Source organism: Macadamia integrifolia, chromosome 9 (assembly GCF_013358625.1).
Source record: "Macadamia integrifolia cultivar HAES 741 chromosome 9, SCU_Mint_v3, whole genome shotgun sequence".
Lineage (NCBI taxonomy): Eukaryota > Viridiplantae > Streptophyta > Magnoliopsida > Proteales > Proteaceae > Macadamia > Macadamia integrifolia.
Window position 1 is genome coordinate 37,238,819 of NC_056565.1, and position 22,311 is coordinate 37,261,129.

Below are 22,311 nucleotides of genomic sequence, written 5' to 3' on the forward strand. Positions count from 1 at the left end.
GAACTCCATCAAAGCAGTCCCATAAGAGGGAAATTTGGCCAAATAACGATTCAATTCCACCCAAATGTTGAAGTGGATACTCCACAGTCGACCACCAAGCCTTGATTCAGCAACAAAACAAAGGATTTTTCTCCCAAAAAAAAATTGAGGTTTTCTAGCAATCTAGTGTCTCAGGAGAAAGGGAATGAAAGCTCAAAATTTCATCGAAATCTTGCTTCTATATGAGTCTGTTCAAAATTTCACTGAAATCTGGACTTTTTTAAACTAGGATTTCATCTCGACTAATGTTGAAACTGAGTTATCTGGATGAAATTTGCCGTTTGGGTCGAAATTTACGAATCATGCCAACAACATAGCATTTTCATTTACTAGCTACAGAACCCATCACAAAACAATTCCAACACTTGTCAAACAACAACCCATGGATTAGAAGAGAGTGATGTCATCTCAGTCCCAGGAAGAAAACAATAACCTTTGCTACAGATAATCTCAATCTGCCTCTAGAACATTAAAAGCATAGATTCCGAACATTTCTTGGACAAACCACATATCCAGAATGTGCTTGCATTCTTAAAGCAAACATGAAACTGAATTTAATGGATAGAGGATTATAAAACTAAAATATAAGCTGGTGCTGGAAAAGGCTGCACCATAAACACTTGTCCTGATGTGAAATTGTTTTAAGATCCTACCTCTTTTGTCAATGGACCCAAAGAATCAAGGGCCGGGCTACAAATTAATTCAGATAATATGAGTATAGGATCGTTGATGGAATAAAGAAATATAAACGGCGTACCCTGTGCACGAGACTCCAGCCACTGCGGGTCTAGGGAGGGTCATAATGTATGCAGTATGGCCCCCGCTTTGCAGAGAGGCTGTTTCCCAACTTGAAGCCGCAACCACTAGGTCACAATGGAGCAACCTTACTGTTGCGCCGAGGTCCATCTCTTGATGGAATAAGGAAATAAATAAATTAAATAATTTTTCAACGGTGATCTAGAAATATTTCAGATACTGAACAGAACTCACCAATAAGCTGAACATAAGCTGAAACATAATATCTATATTTTAAAAAAAAAAATAAAAAATACAAAACAGAAAAGAAAGCAATCCAAGAACACCAGCAGCACTAAAAATAGCCAGACAAGTATATTATTATTACCAAGTGTAAATAATAAAAAAGGGAAAAAAAGAAGAAGAGAAGAAAAGAAAAGAGAGGAGAAGAGCAAGATATGCTTCTGTAACTCTGGGAGTCACAACTATGTTACCGAGACTGTCCACTTCATTCAATATATATAATCATGACAAAACCCTACAAAGGGCATAAAGGACATTTAAAAAAAAAAAAAAAAAAAAGGCAACACCAAAATTGCTTCCCAAAGAAGGCAATCCAAAAGCAACGAACAATAGAAAAACCAAAAACCCTTCCTAAAGAAGGCACTCCAACAAAATTGTAGCATCCAAAGCTACATCAAAACACCTTCCAAAAGAAGGCACTGCAAAACTGTAGCATCCAACAGCTACATCAAAACACCTTCCAAAAGAAGGCACTGCAAAACTGTAGCATCCAACAGCTACATCAAAAACACTCACGAGCCTCAAACAGAGGTCTCCCTAAACCAAGTGGCAGCATCAGGTTGCTGGGGAACAAACAACATCAAGTTGTTGACTATACCAAACAGCATCAGGTCGCTGAAAAAGAAACCCTAGAGAAACCTCAAATCAGGACCTTGGAACATCCCAAAAAACCTTTTCCAAAAGTATCGATCCCAAAAACCTTCACCCAAAAAATCGATCTCATGAACCTTCTCCTAAAAAAATTTGATCTCAAGAACCTTCTCCCAAAAATCAATCCCAAAAAATTTCTCCCAAAAAAATTGATCCCAAAAACCCTGACAAATAGATTTTTGTCCAAAATCCTAATAAAAATCAATATCTTCACTGGCTTGATCTTCCTTCAATATTCAGAGGAAATCGATCCAAAGAATGACTGATACAACACATTGATCAACCCAAATAGCAGCCCTTCCAACAAAAATGGATCCCCAAAACAAGGAATCCCAAGAAAATCCATTCCAACACACTAATCAACTCCAAAATTTGAAATCGACCACCAATAACAACCAAACTAAAGGAAAAAAGTGCTTTTTGCATGCAGTGGCAATGAAACATTCAAGTACGATTTTCACCAAATCTTCAAGGAAACCCTAGTTCTTCTTATGTATGAACTAGGGTTTTACCATAAACCATCGAACCTTGAAACGACTCTCAAATTGACAATCGCAGGAAGACAACCTACTATTATACCATGTAAATAATAAAAAGGGGGAAACTACCCACTTCATTAATATATATATATATATATAAAAGGGGGAAAAAAAAGAGAAGAGAAGGGAAAAAGATGTTTCTGTACCTCTCTGGGAGTCACAAATGTGTTATTGAGACTACCCACTTCATTAATATATATATATATATAAAAGGGGGAAAAAAAAGAGAAGAGAAGGGAAAAAGATGTTTCTGTACCTCTCTGGGAGTCACAAATGTGTTATTGAGACTACCCACTTCATTAATATATATATATATAATCATGACAAAACCCTAACAAGGGCAAAAAGGACATAAAAAATGAAAAAACATAAAGTTAATATTCACGAGTTACTGTTCACATGGACAGTACCCGTGAACACTGTTCACCATGGTTCTCAGCATCAGTATCGGATCGGTATCAGCTGAGACCGATACCAATACCTGACCGACCAGTACCAGTTTGGGGATAAACCATAAAAGAAAGTGTACTTTTCTGAAAAGCAAGGGCAAAACTAACCGATATAGACCGATCCACTTTTAAAACTAAACTGCTTCTTCATCTACGTTCTTAAACTTCTCTCTAAAAATCCTTTTTCTTCTGCAAATGTTGCTTGTCATTTGATTCAAAGGACCCCCCCTATATAATAATGAATTGATTTGATAAATAGGAAAAAGGACTGATAGATTCTCACAAAAAATCCTGACCAACCCTCTCGCTACTACATAAATTAATAACCAAGTCCAAACTTCAGCAAAGAAGAGGTTGTGTCCCTTGCCTATTGTTTTTACCAAAAATACCGTTATATTTCCATCAAATTTTCATTCAGAATGCCATCATTCCCTAAAATTGTTGATTTGGAGAATCAAAGGGATTTATCCACTGAATCGATTGGTCTTTTAAGAAAAGAACGTACAGTCGCCTGAGTTTGGGCTGCAGCGACAATGATTTTTAAGCAGTGGAAACCTGTAATGGAGCTCGAGAAATCGCCAGAGAACTGGTTGTCATTGAGGAAGAGTGACTTGAGATTGGCAAGTCCAGAGAGGTTGGGGATTTCACCAGATTTCTAGTTCGCTTTGAAGCTCTACACATGAAGGCTGAAGCTGATCAAGCTGGTGTAAGCACTTCTCGTCTAGGGTTTTTTCTTAGGTTGAAGTGTCTACAACAAGCTTTGTGATCCCTTCCTCTTCTGCCATCTTGGATTCCTTGCCATTGGCAGAAATCAGATCCTTGTGCCCATGGAAGCAAGTTTGAAGGATCAATGGAGAATATCAGAGCTTTTTTTTTTTTAACATTATATGTATTATTTGTATAAGACATGCTGCCCTAACACTTATTATTTGTAACATACATGTTCAATAAATGTTCCTATCAAATGCATGTATTATTTCTTATCTTTGGAAATATACAAAAGAAAAAGACATTTTTTTCAATCATTCGGTACAGTACAGTACAGTACGCTCTGTTTACCCTTCCATTTCACTCTACGAGAATACCTATTGGCATGATGCCTATATTGTAGGACAAATTTCCTGTATTGCTCACCTAGAAACCCTAATTCTAGAATTTCCAGTAATAGTGGGACCTTTAATTTCTCTAAACAGCGCATATTCACTCTCCCAATTCATGTGCCGATTGACACATTTCAGTCTATGAGAATATTCTGGTGACAGATACCAAAATCATACATCGCCGCACTGTTTCCACTCCAACAACAACATCCAAAACCGCACTGTTTCCACTTCCATTTTACTAATTCAGGATAGGGAGGAAAGACTAGAACTAAGAGGTTTCAGTGTTGTGATCGTGCCAGCCACTATCACAATTTTTTATCATTCCAGACACTGTCACAATCATTCACACTTATCCCTTTCTAATTTCTCCAGATACAGCCTCTATCTTGGTGTTCATTTCAAAACATTTCCTAGATACCAGTTTTACTTACATGTTTCATCAACAATCATATGGTTTATTGCAAATACTTTTTATGGCAAGAATTGGTTATTATGCTTTTGATCATTGATTATTTATGTGATTAACCAGTGTACACAAGCACCTAGTTTTGACAAAAGCTCAGAAATATTTTTAATTGGACTCCAAAAACCACAAGAAGCATGCCAACAACCAAGATTTTCTAGGGCTTAACAGTGGCTGTTCCCTGGTGCAGTGACAGTGGCGGCAGTTGAGCACCTCAGTAGGGTTTTCTCATAGTGGGTCACAAGTCCCCAACCAGTAAGAAAATCCAATAAAAACTCTAACAGGCATCAATTAAGTGCACAATTTTATGTCCTCATCCAGATGATATTTTATTAATGGTTTTCCACTATGATATTGTTTTTGCTGTTGTATAGCTGTTAACGCCATTGCTCCTTCCTGTTTAATTTAATCTGGGTTGTGTTTGAATTGTTCTTATTTCTCCAATTGATGTCAGTATCTCAAGGGTTGGTTCCATTTTCTCGTCCCCCACTTTCCCTCGCCAGTTTGTGACTGAAAATACCATTTTTTTTTTTTAGTGTGTTGGTTTCGGATAAATACGTATCCTGTTAAATATAACCATTACATATATGTTACCAAAAATACATCACGATAAAATTTTGAATACATTCAATACCGACACCCAACCTCGTTTTACAAATATGTAGAAAGCCTTATTGAATCATACCCTCCTCTCCGTTCTGTTTAGAAGCAAAATTCCTGATGTATCAATAAAATCCAGTATATCTGAAATTGCAATTTCAACTTAAACCGCAATGATAAAACTCTACCAGCATACTTTACCCCGCAAGATTGTTAATCAAAAGAATTCAACAAAAGAAAAAAGATATAGAGGTAGATAGGCCAAGAACTCTTACGTAAATCAAAGAGGTCTCAGAATGAGCAGTGGCAGATTCAGTAGAAACAAAAGAGAAACTTTAAACTGTATCAATGGCAGTCGAATAAGTAAATCTAGAGAGAAAAACAGCACTGAATTTGAAGCAGAAGACCTCATCGTTTTTATAACAAAGCGAATTACATAACAAGCGAATAGATCGAAAAACTAACCTTCAGGGAGATCGATAGGAAGCAAAGGAGCTGGAATGAAATCGAGTGATCGTCGATCCAACAAGCTCTGCTGAATCTGCTATTTTGAGTTCTTCGACTCGCGAGATTTAACTCTTTGGACGAGAAAGGGCAGTTTCTATTTCTTTAATTACTTAAACATTTTCGGATAGTCGATATTTCAGAGTTAACGAACGTGCGCAGACGTTACCGAGTGCTAGGCGGACTTGGATTTGGTTTGCTGAGTCTTGAGTCCGATCTGGTTTAGTTGTAGGTTTGGCCGTTTGGGTAAGCTTATCGGGGACTCGGGTTTGGTTTTTCAGTTTGGTTCATCGATTTGATATGAGAATGAGTGAAATCAAACCATTAACCAACCGGTTTCATTTTTTTTTCTTGTTTTTTTAAATGAACACAGAGGCTGCCGGAGGCAGGGGTGTTTAGCGGCACCCAAAGGCCCCCGGCACGGCCTTAAGTTCATGGCGTGCAGACCTTGTTATGGCTGGCCCTAAGGCGCCGTAGTTTGATTGTTGCGTTAGCATGCTTTGACGCAATAGCATAATAGGTACCTCCCTACCTAAAGGCTTTTGATTTGATTTCAGTTTCTTGTTGGTTTCTCGGTTTGATTTCTGATCATGTAAAAAAATATATATATTTAAAAAATATGAAGAAAAAAAAATTTGTTGATTTTCTATGAATTTTGGATTGTTGTCAATTCCTTAGGCTCCGTTTGGTATCGTTTTAAAAAAACGTTTTTGGAATTTTTTCGTTCTATTGGAACGAAAAAACGGAATCTTCTATTTGGTGCACTTATGGTCCGTTTCTGTTTTTTTGAAACAAAAAGTGAAAAAAAAAAACTGAAAAAACGAGATTGGACGGAACTCCATTTTGGAGTTCCGTCTTCCCAGTTTCGTTCCATTTTACAAAAAAAAAAGTTCCCGATAAAAATCTGAAATTTTGAAATACCATTTTTTTGTTTAAAAACTACATTTTGACACAGAAACTGAAATTTTCGTTTTTGACACGAAACGGCGTTTCTGGAACAGAAACGACACCAAACGGGCTCTTAGTAGTTTTGGTCTGGTTTTTAAAATTTGGTTTGGTGTCTTACGGTTTTGATGCAGTCCAATTTGGTTTGGGTGACACAACCTAAGCTTCAATAAGCTCATATTGGCTTTGGTTTGGCTCGATTTCATTAATCGGGCTAAGTCTTGACACCCTAACATGTATGCAAGGGTGCACATGGGCCAAGTTGGGACGTGTTTTTTAAACCCTAGATCCTCAAAACTCAACCTTGTCGGGCTCACCAAGCCCAACTTGGCCCTAATTGACCCTGGCAATACCGGGTTTGACCCTAATTGGCCCTGATTTTGGCCAGGTTAACTTAACAATGATTGCCCTTGTTTTTGCTATTTTTGTCATATGCATTAAAAAAGAAAAAAAATACCAATAGGGTTGGTGTAAGAGGGAGGAGGAAATTACAAAGAAAACATTTTTCTCACTTAGTTGGTAAATAGTATAGGTGGGGCCTCTGGACAAATAAGCTTGGTTACAACAGATTATCACCTGTCCAAAAATCAGTGTTAAATTTGGGATGGGATTAGACTAAGCCTCAACCCACGCCCTCCCAACCTTGATCTAGAGTTAGTGTTTTTCAATCCTAACTCACCTTCAGGGTTAGAATCTTAACCCAAGCCCTGTTTGGGCTCAAGGTGGGTTCGGATCGTCAGGGCCAATTATTCACCCCAACCTGTAGGGGAGTGTTGGTCTGAAATCTTTCCTGCCACCCAAGTCCTACCCATTAAGCCCCCAAGCCAGCTTCTAGCTTCGTTGATTCTCAAATTGATCAAGGACTCAAGATTTTTTTTTTAATTCAACTCAGAGTGTAATATGATCAAAACAAAATCAAATCAATTCATTTTTATTTTGTTTATATCCACTTTTAGGAATACACTCTAATGATATGTATGGAAGCTTGCATGCAGCATCATATTGACCATCAGATCCCCTCTTAACACCTCATATGGTAATTGTCAGTCGTTACAACCGCATTTTCTCTCTCTCTCTCTCTCTCTCTCTCTCTCTCAGAGGCCCCTCCCGTAGGAAAAAATTTTGGGTTGTAGTCCCCTGCTAGTAGCCAAATAAATGGAATAATTCATTTTCCCCTAGGGTTCACAAATACCCTCTTAGGTTATAATATTTTCCAAAATACCCTTTTAGATTCCATTTCCTTGGCTGCCACAGGGGTTGCAGCTACTTGGCTGCAACCCGGGCAGTAGCTAAATTTCGTCCCTCCCGTAGCCTAATTAGATATCCCTCTCCCCCACCCTCTATTCTTCCTCCCACACCCACTTGCCTAGGACTTCCCGCCTAATGAGCCCTTTTTTCTTTCTTTCTTTGGTAAATTCAACAAGCTACCTATGGTCCACAATACAAGCTAGAGGTACACCAATAACCCATTTTGTTATCAACACGGTTATGTCCTTACCATCTCTAGATTACTCAAACCGGGAAAAAAAAAAACTTTATTATAGCAAATTAAACCGTAGAGCTACAGAATTGCATGTCCAAACATCCATGGGTTATTTATAGGTTAAATGAAAAGTTGGATTTTCCGACCTTGAAAATAATACACATGCACACTGGAAAAAAAAAAAAACCCATCTCTGATAGAACAATGGAGTACATACTTTCTTCTTTTCCTTGGTCTTTCAATGAAATAAACTAAAAAAGTGAAGGCTGGACATGAAACCTACAAGGAGAAAACTGTGAACACCTAAGATACTATTAGTGTATTGGACCCATTTCCCTATGCTAAACTGGACAGAAGGTCAGTCAGGGTAAGGTAGTTGGTAGAGGGTTGGGTTTGGTGTGTGGGGATGTGCGGACATCAAGGTTAGGTGTAGGTGGCATGGTAGAAGAGATACCAATAGCTTAGGGGGCGTTTGGTTCGAATTATCCATCGGACCAGATTCCAGGGATTCAGGATTCTGGATCTAACTCATATGAATGAGTTTCTTTGAAATAATTTCCTTTTGGTAAACCTGATTCTGTCACTTGATTCTGAGTGAAAACTGTTTGGTTACCCTGATTCCGGCCATTGATTCTGAGTGTAAAACTGTTTGGTTACCCTGATTCTGTCACTTGATTCTGAGTGAAAACTGTTTGGTTACCCTGATTCCGGCCATTGATTCTGAGTGTAAAACTGTTTGGTTACCTTTGAGTCTTTGAACCCATGTTCTGTTGAAAAAAAAAAAATCCCAAAAACAAAACCAAAAACTAAAATTTGTTCCACACATGTACTTTATTTTTAATTTTTTTCCTTTTCTTTTTTATGGTAATATGTGAAAAAAAAGAGTGGAACTCGTGAACTATTAAGTCTAATAGTGTAGTGCAGTAATTTATTTATTTTTATTTTTTATTTTTTATTTTTTTTTGTAAATTGAAGAGGACAAAAAGAAGAACATTACAAGGCATGATTGTATTGTAGTTCATGTAATCGAAATAGGTATCGTGTATCATATACTTCAGATCTGAAAATTGCCCAAACCAGCGCATGATTTGGTTTATGGAGATAGATATGCTTCAAAGTGGGTAGAAACAATAGTCTCCAATGACTTATACAAGTAATATAGGTCCTTAGGACCAAATGAGAGAAGAAGCATGTAAAGGTATAATATAGTACTGAGTTCATCCAGGTACTAGTAAATGCTAATTAAGTCTTTCTATCAAAAAAAAAAAAAAAAAGGATAATGAACTCAATATCATTACAATGGCTTCGGACTTTTCTTTTCCAAAAAATTCCAAAAAAGTTCATTCTACATTTTTTTTTTTAATCAAGCTTCTTGACTACGTCAAGAACATCTCTCAACATCCTCATATGACCCTCAGATTCTTGCATTGCACTGTTCAAGTATCCTTTGATATAGTCTGATGAAGGGGAAGGAGATGATGAAGTTGAGGTTTCTGAGCATAGGGACCTAGGTGGAGTCTGATAAGTATCACAACTTGGGCTTGAACTTGATATCAATTCGAATATTCCACAACCTTTGTTTTCAACCTATAAAGCAAATATAATCATCTTATAAGAATACAAGGAAATAAACATTCAAATCTTAAACATCTGAAAAAAATAAAATAAAATTAAAACAAAAAATTTAAGAAATTCATACCCCAGTTGATTGTGGACAACACCAAAAATATTGACCATAATTTGCACTTGTTTTCGCAGTTCTGACCTTACACTGATCGTTCCCACACTCACACATCTTACGATGGTCAACCCATATGAAGAAGGGGCAATTCATTGAACATTTAAAAGATTTCCTTCCAACATGTGACCCTGACTTAGAAGTGAAAACCGAACAACCTTTTCCACAGTAATCACACTTTGCAATAGCACAAGCGGACATATTCGATGTCATCTGTAAGTTAACACAAACATTTTCAAAAGAGAAAATATGCATAGAAAATACTATTAAGTACGCCCCTCATCTGAGTGTGATGGACAAAAAATAGGAGACTTCAATGGCACAAATTTTATACCTCCTAAACAGGAATTGAAACTGATATACAATGGTGGGAAAGGAAATAAATAAAAGAAAAAAAATGTGATCAAGATTCACCTCATCTGTGTTCTTCAATTGTTGCATGCACCTGTCTCCATCACTTATCATGAGGAAGGTTATAAGGACAAAGAGTGTTAAATACATGCCATTTCTGCTCTCTCTCACCAATTTTCTCAATGGAGTAATCTGGGTCACCTATGCGCTCCCTATTTATATCATACCAAAGAACCCAAAATATTATGACAAATAAGAATGATGTTGTCCATACTTAAACCTTGAAATCATTCAGAGAGGAACATAGAAAGAACCATTGTCTTAATATTTCTTAAGACTACATGCCACCATTGTCACAGACTCAACATAACATCAAGTTACATCAACCAAACAGATGCATTTTCTATTCAATAAAACCATTGTCGTAGAATGTCCATACACTTCCTTTTGTCACCTCAATTCTTCTCAATCTCTGACAAGTACATCTCAAGCAGATTTCGCCTATCTTCTACTCTTGTTTCCAAGAAGATAATGGCAGAATTCTTCTTGGCCATGAATATTCCTTGGCCTTAAACTTTTGTTGAAAATTGAGGTCTGGAATGGCATCAACAGCATTAGAAATTCAATATGATTTGGTTTTGATGTTAAAAAAATTATTCAGTTTTAATTCAGTTTCAATTTGTATAAGACCTCAAATCATAGCCCACATATAAGATGGAAAGTACATAACGCAGTGCAAAAAAACTTCCATTTCCATAACAAAATTCAAGAAATGGGTAAAGTGAATTGCAATTGCCTTATACCCTAAAAAAGAAGTTGGGATAGCAATTTATTAAGGCATGTGGATGCTCAGATTTTGTTTCTACACATAAACACACAAAGTTGGAAATCTGAATATAGGGCCTCCTGATGCTTACCTTAATCAACTCTATTGCTACTTGGGTAAGTTCTGTTTGCCACCTGCCTTGCTCTAAACCAGACGTCTGGTTGCTTGAATCTCGAATAAGGTCTGAGATTTTTTTCCCCACCTACAACACCATTTCAAATTTAAAGATACAAATCAAAGACCCATTTGAAATATTTGTAGATATATACTAAACACATTCATCTGTAAAGACAACAATACAACTGGGCACCCCAATAAAAGAAAGCAAGGGGAGCACAACAAAGAAATAGCAAGAAACCATCTGTAAAGATGCAATGCAACAGATACCCCCAAAGTTCCCAATGAAGGTTTTTCACCTAGTTTTTTCACCAAAGAGACAATAAGTAGGCACCTTAAAAACCTTGACTCCCACATACTTAATTGAATTATATTAGAAACAAATTTATGCCATACACAGGACAAGCAATAATTAATCAGAGAAATACAAACATAACGAATAGAATATAATTTTTTATGAAGATACTATTTTATATTGTAACCTATGTTTAGAAGTTCCATTTTAATTTCAAATTTTCAATGAAAAGTAAGAAAATAGACAACCCCATAGAAAGAAAAAAAAATAATATAAGGAACAAAAATACATGTTCAGAGCCCATATGATTAAGCTATATATTGGTTTCATAGTCTTTGATGAATACAAGAAATTTACATAACAAACAATATATTTCCTAAAACTAAGAAGGATACAAATTAAGCAGTATATGAAAAATTTTCAAATCAAATAATTAGTATCTTATCCTCCTCATTATAGTTCTCTCCTTTCTTTATATATCCTCCTTATGGCTCTATTAGGATGGAATGACAGAGCATAAGATTGGAATCTAAGGAATTAAAAAAGATTGAGGATTAATTATAGAAAAGTGATTAGGAAGAGATTTCAAATCATTCCTCTCTTTCACTATCATATCTCTACCTTAGCTGGATATATAGGAGGAGAAAGAGCATTAGAGTATAATGATACCTGAGGATTCTGGATTATGTTGGTTTAAATACTGAAGTCATTTTTTCCTCATCTCCACAAGTAGGAAGCCAAATAGAGAGTTCCAAAGGGGTGAAAAAAGATGACCAACCTGCAGGAATCTATCCCATATGATATCTTGCATTCTCTCTCTGATTAATCAGATGAAAGGACCTGTGAGAAGTTAACATTTTCTTGCTCATTCTTCATGAATAAAAGTTTCATATCACCCCTTAACCATCAACAATTCTCAGATTGCTCTCTTACTGCAAACTCCAATACACTGCATGAATGGTTTTTCCACAACTATAGAAAGGAAAGACCCAAGGTCCATCAATGAAATTAACCTATCATATTCTTTCTTTTTCCATTTTTAAAGATATGAGTAGTAGTTTGATACTATAAGAAAACCACCAAAACAGAGTACCAGAAATTTACATCCATCACACTTCTACAAGTTGTGTATACAGATCCCCAATAATCACTGTTTCAGAGTTCAGACCCACCTCATTTAGGTGCAGCGTAGAAGTCAATTTCCAAATTCCGGGTGAGATTAACATTGTGATAAAAATTTCAACAGAAAATAGTAATTGGATTCATCCCATAATATCTCATATGGAAACGTAGTTATCTAAAGAACAATATTCAAATAAGTGTTCAAGTATCAACTTTTTCCACAAGCCAGGTAGCTGTGATCAATCTCATTGTTTATTGTTTAAATTACAGAATCACAACAAAACGACGTTGGATAGACAACCGACCGATAATCCGAATCAATCCAACAAGAAGTGTAGAGACCAGAATGATTAGCTTGTTTACAATAATATCGGAAATCAATAAATCTAGATAATTCATACATTCCTACTCAAACAGAATCTTTGATTAATAAGAAAGTGAGAACAACTAAGGTAGAGATATGATAGTGAAAGAGAGAACCACTATTAACCATTAGAGAAGAGCTCTGCAATTCTTACATCTTTAAAGAAAATGAGAAGATAGACAATAACTCCAGGGAGAAAGCAAAGAAACACTAAGAAAAGGGTTATCCTTTGAGTTTGCAAGGAGTCTGATGAGACAAACTGAAAGGGGCTGAATAAGGGTCTTCAAAAATTTCCCAATTTTTTCAATAGACTATATAGCACTCCCCTTGGCTAACCCAACAATAATGGCACTCAACCTAGCACAAACTCACTCCTCAACACTGCTAATACTCACAGGCATTCACTACACTGGCACTAAAGTGTATGGCATTTTGAAATAAGTGATCTTTGCAACAGAAATTCTTTACAGAGAAGAAGTGATCACTGCAACAGAAATTTCTTTACAGAAAGAAAGAAGAAGAAGAAGAAGAAGAAGAAGAAGAAAATCTGAAAAAATGGAAACCGAATTTCCATAATCTTAAGAACACGCATACGAAGAAGAAAAAATCACATGATCTCTGCAATAGAAATTCTTTACATACATTCCAAAGGAAGTTACAGAATAACAGAAATTTCTTTAAAGAAAGAAAGAAGAAGAAGAAGAAGAAGAAGAAGAAGAAAATCTGAAAAAATGGAAACCGAATTTCCATAATCTTAAGAACACGCATACGAAGAAGAAAAAATCACATAAGAATGGAAATCTCACCTTAAATCAAGCTTCGATTTTGCAGATTCAAACCTCGGAGTCGATCGTCTGATTTGGAAAGAGGGTAAACCCTAGATATGAAGTTTACAACCTGAAAAATAGAAACCGAACTTCAATAATCTTAATAAAACACAAATGTAGGCCAAGAATACAAAGAAGAGGGGAAATCTCACCTTCAATCAACTCGGGTTTAGGCAATCTTCTCAGATGCGAGCATCTATCATGGACAGAGGGTAAACGTGAGAAACCCTAAACACAGAAAAAGAAGAAGAACAAGAGAAGGAAGAAAAGGAGTAAGCAGAGGAAGCAGAGGAAGAAGAAGAAGAAGATAAATCTCACCTCCGTCGCTCTGTTTCAGGGAAAACCTCGATCGAGCTTCACTGTGAGAATCGCAAGACTCCGAAATTTTTGATCCAGAGTGAATCTATGTTTTTTATAGCAACCCAAGAAACCATGACTCGATCCTGGATTAACCTATTGAGGTTAATCCAAATGAGTCATGGATTTTAGTTGAAATCCCTGATTTTACTGGCCACCACGACTCCGAATCGGCTTTTCACAAAAATGAGTCAAATGGAAATTTAATGAGAAACTGATTCCCTGGAATCTGGTCCGATGGATAATTCGAACCAAACGCCCCCTTAGTCAATCAACATTAACAAGCAGGACCTTAAAGATTACATTAAAGTCAGTTGATTTATGTTAGGCAGTGGGTTAGCCATTACCCAGTTTATGCCTTGGTACTCAATTAGTGAATGGTGCAACTGTTGTTTTTGTATGTTACATAAAAGATAACAAAGTCTAAGTAATCAATTTTTCTCTTCTGCTGAGGGGATAATTAAATAATTTTGAACTCTCCAATCCTTTCAAAGCAAAATATTCTCTTGAGTGCTTTTGAGAATTCTGAAAGTATATGTGACATTTACTTTACTTGTGTTCTAAAATTTGAACTTAAAGATGGTTAACTTTTCATCACTTGTGTATATAAAAAAAGAAACAATAATGCTAGTTATTCAATGTATAAATTTATTGAAATTTAATAAATTTATTTAGTTTGATTGCCTAAAGAACGTGTAGTCATCACTTAGTAGACACCTTGGTGTTAGGAGTCTGAAATCCCTAGATGCTAGATGTTTCATAGCTTTCTTAACTGTACTGTTTAGCTGCTTTTAAATTGCTTCGTTTTGATATAAATGATGGAACTCGTTGGGTTTGTATTTTTAAACATGTTAAGGACCATGTAAAAGAAAACTCTTTATTTATATTTATGGAAAAAAAAAAAAAAAAAAAAATTAGTTAGGATGTCTGATTTCTTATTCCATATTTTGTTGTCTGATTTCTTATTCCATATTTTGTTCACTGTATCATGGTGTATGTTGATTTGTTGCAAACAATTTTGCAAGCAAAAATTATTAATTCCTAAAATTAGTCCATCACTACAATCCTCAAGTTGGTTTTGTTCCGTATAAAAAGGCTTATTAAGGTTGCCCATTTCAATGTGCCACGTGGAATGATGATGTGGCAATTCTGAACATTGAATGGCTAGTACAGCCTTGGACAATGTACAAAATATTAGGTTTTGACCCTTGGGAAGACCGAAATTTTAGTAAAAATCTAGAAAATTTTGAGGAAATCAGGGAAATTTTCCCAGTTTAGTGGAAATTTTGGTTTTGACCCCCAATATGTTTTTTTTTTTTTTTTTTGCATGATTTTTTGCGTATGTCCTATTTTAGACATTTCTAACCCATTTATATAATTAGTTTCATGGAAAAAACACCTAAAGTCATACTTGTGTTTTTAACCAAAGTTTGCTGATGTACGTTGAGTCATTGACTGAAACTATACTACATAAGTACATATATAAGTTACTAATTAAAAATGTGAAATACATTATTAAAAGTTTAAAACAAACAAAACATAATGCAAATGATCCAAAATAGATAATAATATTACATAATTGTGAGTTATCTCCGAAGTCTTAAGTCTCAACAGTCAACGGTCAACACTCAACAATCAATTCCAAGTAGAGTGTCTAGGTGGTTCCAATCCACGAGCTAGGTACCACTACAGATGTCGTAGTTGTTCCTCTAAATGCACCACATATGAGTCTCATGATATGTTTTGGGCCCAATTATTTTGGCAGTCCATCACTGCCCATCTATAAGATGCATCATCAACATCAGCTAGGTATCCCAGCCTGGGTAATGACTCAGTCACAGTGATAGGATGTGGATGTGACACAAGGTTGGGATGGATACCCCAAGATACTATCAACAAAAGATGACCCACCACCTGAACTACCCTCTTGTCCAAGTGAAGTAGAAGATCCACCATACAATCCATACTCACCACCATATCCAAATGAACCATCGCTCTCGAAGGATGGCACACAAGGTTTGGGAAAGATGGGTTTTACCCTTTTTCGTCCACTCCGTTACTTAGGTATATTGCTATCAAAGTGCAAGATCTAAGCTTAGAATGAAGTTTTGATGACACAAGGGTAAAATCTTGAGTGTTTTCCCAAGTTTCCCACTTCATAGAATAGAAATAAGGGGAGAGGGTTGAAATTTGAAATAAGAAGGCTTGTTTTCCACTAAAAAATTCTCACATTTAGAGGAAAATTCCCACATTTCGGTCGAAATGTGGGAATTTTGGTCGATACTGGTTGAAACCAATGACTTTTAAAAGTCATATGGTATTTGGTATCGGAACCGTGGGATACCATCAAAAGGATGGCATCGGTGGAAACCTTGAACCATGGCCTTGGATTAGTCACATGTTAAATTTCGTGATCTAATTTAATCAAATAGCCTCTCATGTATTGGCATGCCCTCCATGTTGCCCCTACCCTCTTAGGTATTCCAACCACTACTGTTCACTCTCCTATGATCCTTATTTTCAGACCTCTATTTTGCCACTTGGAAAACTCTGTTCAGACTGAAATTTTACATGTGGGAAGGTGACCTTGGGGTCTACGTGTTCACAAAATTTGAGCCCCGTCGGGTCTGCCACATTAGGACACTTTGATAAGCTTATCTGGGAGGGTATTCTGATAATTTTTTCCCTTAATATTGATTGCGAGTTTTCAAACATTTAATTAGCTTGTGTGTGATCACTGCAATTGAAAATATCTGTTATGATTACACTAACTTTATTCTGACGTTTGTTCAATTTATTTCCAGTTTAGTTTACTAACTTTTGTGCTCCATTTCTTATTTTCCAATGATGCATTTATCTTTCAAATAGCTCTTCTTCTGCTTGGCTTCTGAAGGTTGCCCCTTGTACAGAATATAGACTTACTCTCATTTGGGTTGTCACACAGGTTTATGAGCAATCAATTGCGACAATATGCCTCCAGGACTGGCCAAGGAGCAGAATGCTTGTACAAGTTCTGGATGACTCTGATGATCCAGATGTTCAACTTCTTATCAAGGCTGAAGTACTGAAGTGGCAGCAGAAAGGTGTAAGGATTTTGTATAGAAACCGTCTTATACGCTCAGGCTACAAGGCTGGCAACCTTAAATCTGCAATGAGCTGTGATTATGTAGAGGATTATGAGTTTGTTGCACTCTTTGATGCGGATTTTCAACCTGGACCTGATTTCTTGAAGAAAAATATTCCCTACTTTAAGGTTATTTGTATTCCATTTCCATCCCCCAATAGTTCAACTTTTACTTTTCAAAAAAAAAATTGCAGAATGGGATTTCAAATTTCCCAAATAATATTTCCATTCATTTGGAATTTATATTATGACAGTGCCTTCGAACAGGCTCTGGGATTTTCGTCTATCTGGCAAAACTTAATTTTGAAATCTGTGGGCTCTAAATCATCCTTCAATTGTTCTGACTTTGCAGTTATCTGGTACAAAATTTTGTCAATAGTGCATGACATACATCTTGGAACTTCCACTTGCGAGGCCTAATCATTTGAGAAATAACCAATGCAGAAACACACACACATACGCACACAGTATGAATATCTGTTGTTAGATTACAGAATATGATTGGGACCCGCACATTTTTCCCTTGATGTTCCTGTGCTTGTATCCCTCCATCATGCATGTCGTCATTCCTTGATATCTGTTATGAGAGTCCTTCCTCCCAAACCTGCTAAATTTTCTCTAGTGATCCTTAAAAATGCTACTTTGAGTTAACAGAGACCACGTGGATGTATTTTCTCTTTTCCTTAAATTCTCCACCAATCACCTTAATAAAAATCTTTACTATTCATCTACTTGGCAAAAAGTCAGAATCTTTTTTTTTTTTTTTCTGATACGTTTGCTTTGTTTTTTCAGTTTTTGCTCAGTCAGTTTACCTGATGTTCTGTACTAATAGTTTATAACCTAGATTCCATAATAGTTGGCGGAAGTCCATGTCTTCCTTAGTGGTACGTGCGGGGAAGAAGGAACTTTTGTATCACTATCTAACCTTTGTCTTCGTATTCTTGTTAAACAACTTAGTTGATCAAGATAACTCTCATGCCCTTTCAAACATGAACTGGAAGACCAGCTTTTTTCTGTCCTATCTTCCATCACTCTTGATTCTTCTTAACTAAATAATCCTGATTAGATCACAGATAGTTATTTCATGAAAGATTCAATTTTGCATGCTCTTCAGTTAAGAATATTTTGAACATTGGCCTTTAATTACCTGATCCTGATTTAAGGATTGGGCAGTAATACTTGAATTGGATGTTTCAAATTCTTTAGGATTATATACTTTTCTGTGGCCTGCAGTTTCAATTTTCTGGAAGCTGGATGATGACCATCTCGTGCTCCTTTACATCAGCCATATCATGTCCTTCTAACTTGTGTTCTGTTTTATATAGTATGAACTTATTCATGGGGAAAAAGGCAGGAGATTACATTATTAGGTGGTTCTTACTTTAAGATTTATTGTTTTCTTTCTTTATGAAGGGGAATGATGATGTAGCATTAGTCCAGACAAGGTGGGCTTTTGTAAACAAGGATGAGAACTTGCTCACTAGGTTGCAAAATATAAATTTCTCCTTCCACTTTGAGGTTGAGCAACATGTTAATGGTGTATTTATCAATTTTTTTTGCTTCAGTGGAACTGCTGGTGTATGGAGGATCACAGCTCTCGAAGAATGTGGTGGTTGGATGGATAGAACAACTGTTGAAGACATGGATATTGCTGTTCGTGCTCACCTTTGTGGATGGAAGTTCATATACTTGAATGATGTAAAGGTTTGTTTGAGACTGAAATCCTGTCATCATATTTCACAAACTTGAGAATGGATTGTCAACATTTTTCTCTAAACTGTATCCTTTCACTTCTAGTGCCTCTGTGAACTCCCGAAGAGCTACGAGGCATACAAGAAACAGAAGCACCGCTGGCATTCAGGTCCAATGCAGCTGTTTCGATTATGCTTTTTAGACATCCTTCGTTCAAAGGTCAGGATTGTATCTCACTGTTGTTCTATTTCTTTTTTTTTTTTCATCTAATATGGTAATTTTGGAAAAACCTGCACCCGTGATTCCACCGCACTCTAGGAAATCTCTCTCTCTCTCTCTCTCTCTCTCTCTCTCTCTCTCTCTCACTCACACACACACACACACACACACACACACATTTGGTGTGATTTTCAATATACATGTGCTCGTTGAGTCACATATTCAAGTCTTCTGGTTATTGGCATATTTTCTATTTCCCACATGTTTTGAATTCTCAAACAACAAAAGCCTGCAGAGGGGGGGGGGGGGAAAGAATAACATCTTCATGGAATCTCCTTTGCCGTGCAATTATTTTAGATTTTTCTTTTTGTTGGTGTCATAAAAATTCCCGAGGTTTCAAGTTCTGTTTCTTACAACATGGCAAGATGTAAAGGACAGTGCCCAACTTTATTATGCTTTACCTAGTTTTGAGGTGTTCTATTGAGGCAGGTGGATATAAGGAGCCTACGTTAGTGTTGTGGTTTTCCTAACTAGTTATGTAGTTGGATGGAGATGATTGTCTAGGGGACATTTATTCCCCACCCAACAAAAAAAAAGGGGTATCAAGTTCCTTATGGATGCAGTTTTGTGTATTTTCAGTTGCTAGTTATTCTGTGATTGATATATTTTTTTTATCTTTTTTCTCTTACTTCTAGATTAGTCGGGTGAAGAAGACCAATCTGATATTGCTTTTCTTCCTCTTGCGGAAGCTTGTACTGCCTTTCTATTCATTCACCCTCTTCTGCATTATTCTTCCGCTGACAATGTTCCTGCCAGAGGCTCAGGTCGTGTGTTATGTGCCTGGAATCATGTCCATTTTGAACATTCTTCCTGCGCCAAGGTCTTTTCCATTTATTGTCCCCTACCTTCTATTTGAGAACACAATGTCTGTCACAAAATTCAATGCCATGATATCAGGACTATTCAAATTCGGGAGTTCATATGAGTGGGTAGTTACTAAGAAGTTGGGAAGGTCATCAGAGGGAGATTCAATTGCCTTCTCTGAAAATGAAACTCATCCTCTAGTAGAAAGGAATGGTCTTGGTGGGTCTTCTTCAGAGTCGGACATCACTGAGCTGAACAAGTTAGAGGCAGCAAAGAAATTTGGAAAGCGTAAGAGAAACCGTTTGTACAGTAAGGAGCTTGCCCTTGCATTTATTTTGTTAAGTGCTTCTGTGAGAAGCTTGTTATCTGCACAGGGGATTCACTTTTCCTTCCTATTGTTTCAAGGTATCACATTCCTTCTTGTGGGTCTTGATTTGATTGGAGAGCAGGTTAGTTGATATTCATAACCGTTTTTCATCGAGGAATTTTTTGTTTATGGATAGCTCATTTAAGTGGTACTTGGTGAAGATTGATGACTCAGGTTATAGGTCACATTGACCACAACCTACGGTGATCTGCTGTTCACACATTCTCTAATTTTTCTCTCTCAGGACGTTATTGAAGTTTCCTGGGTACATGATCCAGCATTTCCAGGAAATTTTGTTTGGCTACTATATAAGCATTCTACTTATTGATTGTCAGAGAAAGGAGTAACATGTTATGTCTTGCCCAATTACACAGCTCTGTTTAATGTAAATGTCTGGTTTTCAACAATGGACAAGAGGATGTGGGAACTCTACAGGGGAACATATGCTCTGTGTTTGGCTAGTTCTGTAATTTTCTGTACATTAGTTAGTTGTTCAGATGAGGCATCATTAGATTATCAAATTTGTAATTCTTTTACTGTTATTAAATGATTCAGTTATATTTATTGTTTTTCTTATGACAGAATGCAATCATATGTATTGTTAGTTGTGAGTGGCACCATTTTAGAAATGTTTTATCTTTCTTGAATTAGTGCAATAAGTTTGCATTCCCTTTATTCTGTTATAAAAGCTTTTTTGCTTTGTAGCCATTGATTGTTAAATGAAAGCAATTCTGTTGGTTCAAACTCTTGGTTGGAGAGGGACTTACATGTATATGAGGGGATGGACAAGGGTAATCGATGTGGGACTATTCTTTTAACACTCTTCCTCACATGTAGGTAGGATGGAACTGCGTGTACATATGCACGGATGAGCGAAGGAGATTTCTCCGGTGGCTTCTAGAGATGGATTGGAGAAAGCCCACTCTGATACCATGTAAATATCCATCCCAAAAGCTTGAACTATTGGGCGAAGGGACATGTTGGATTTATTTATATTTAGCGTCAAAGCTTCTAAATATTTATCGTGCCAAGGATGGGCGTGGGTGTGAGTCTACATTTATATATGGGTGCACAGACACTTTTGTATTTGTACGTGTCACACCCTGCCTCAAATTAGGCCAAGGTATGCGGCATTGGATTCTCAACCCGGTCAGCCTAATCCTCCAAGATCACAGATGCAGTACCTTAATTTCACAAATGCCACAAAGACCACAACTAAAATCAGAGTATGCTAATAAAATCATACAACTACTGCTGGTGATATACCAAAGTGATAAATTACATTATATTAATTTCATGTCTGAAAACAACCATAGGTTACAATCTTACTTACTACACATCTCATAATTATATACATAAAAGGGAATATCTGAAATAATAGAAGTGATGTCCATCAGCATCCTGGTGTCCCGCAGACACATGCCTCACAACTACCATTGAAATCCAATTCTGCCTTAGCACCAGTTTCACCATCTAAAAATAGTAATCAATGGGGGGTGAGCTTCACAAGCCCAGTGAGGGGTGTACATGCAAGCACACGCAAACAAATGATGCAATGTATGCTCAAACAAATTAGATGATGTTCATGATCTATTTTTATCACATAATACCTAGCAAACAATTACTAAAGTCCAGATAGTGTATTAGTGCTACAACAACATAGGTGGCATCCCTGGTCTCGGAATCACACATATTGGTCACCCAGAGATACAAGCTAGTTGCAAGTTAGGAGCCTGTGGGTCCCGAAATCACACACATCGATCACCCCGCAAACCCCTAAGTAATAACCCCATCTTACAGCCATATACCCGGAATCACACACATCGGTCATCAATGTTCTTACAGCCATATACCCGGAATCACACACATCGGTCATCAATGTTGTAGACAGCCACGTTCCTGGAATCTCACACATCGGTCACTTGTGCTGCATCCCCATCTCCTGGGATTAGCCAATACTTAAACCCCTACTGGCAAGGGGTGTAGCACCAGGGCCTGTGAAACCTAACCATATGCAATCTACATGCATCGTTGCAATCAATCACACATCGGTGGCTATCATTGTAATACCGACCTCTGAGCCCACGGTACCGGATTCTCTCCCCTCTCAGTCACACCGTGCCTCAAACCGTCGATGTTACAATCACTACTACTTAATTCTATAATTACACATCTACAAAACCTCGATCACAACAATATCAGTAAAACCATGCCACATGTGTAATATATAAATA

The 22,311-nt window shown here is 36.8% G+C and overlaps 2 protein-coding genes across 8 annotated transcripts in view; one reads left to right on the top strand and one right to left on the bottom strand.

The window, feature by feature from the left end:
• LOC122089107 (protein transport protein Sec24-like At3g07100) overlaps nucleotides 1–5,504 on the bottom strand; it is a 36,722-nt gene extending 31,218 nt beyond the window's left edge. For 2 of the 3 annotated variants that reach the window (XM_042658571.1, XM_042658574.1), the window contains exon 1: nucleotides 5,348–5,502. The gene's annotated coding sequence lies outside the window, so the exon portion shown is untranslated. Of the gene's footprint in view, nucleotides 1–5,157; nucleotides 5,223–5,347 lie in introns of all 3 variants that reach the window. The other variant, XM_042658572.1, reaches the window with a different exon arrangement.
• A 10,779-nt stretch (nucleotides 5,505–16,283) lies between these two features.
• LOC122088547 (probable xyloglucan glycosyltransferase 6) lies at nucleotides 16,284–20,720 on the top strand. Of its 5 annotated transcripts, none has more exons than XM_042657849.1 (6): nucleotides 16,286–17,064; nucleotides 18,349–18,639; nucleotides 18,733–18,846; nucleotides 19,542–20,019; nucleotides 20,116–20,159; nucleotides 20,239–20,720. In XM_042657849.1, exons 1-6 carry the CDS (start codon nucleotides 16,810–16,812, stop codon nucleotides 20,266–20,268), a joined length of 1,212 nt encoding a protein of 403 aa, XP_042513783.1. In that variant the 5' UTR covers nucleotides 16,286–16,809; the 3' UTR covers nucleotides 20,269–20,720. The 5 variants fall into 5 exon arrangements, with proteins under 5 accessions (XP_042513782.1, XP_042513783.1, XP_042513781.1 ...); XM_042657847.1 differs by having other exon boundaries at nucleotides 16,288–17,064; nucleotides 20,322–20,720; XM_042657848.1 differs by having other exon boundaries at nucleotides 16,284–17,064; nucleotides 19,671–20,159; nucleotides 20,322–20,720.
• Nucleotides 20,721–22,311: the final 1,591 nt, after the last annotated feature.

Coding starts and splice junctions, on each gene's coding strand:
- LOC122088547 (XM_042657845.1), top strand. CDS start 16,810: ATGCTTGTACAAGTTCTGGATGACTCTGATGATCCAGATGTTCAACTT. Junction 18,847..19,541: donor TAGACATCCTTCGTTCAAAG/GTCAGGATTGTA, acceptor TCTTACTTCTAG/ATTAGTCGGGTGAAGAAGAC. Junction 20,160..20,238: donor TTGATTTGATTGGAGAGCAG/GTTAGTTGATAT, acceptor TACTTGGTGAAG/ATTGATGACTCAGGTTATAG.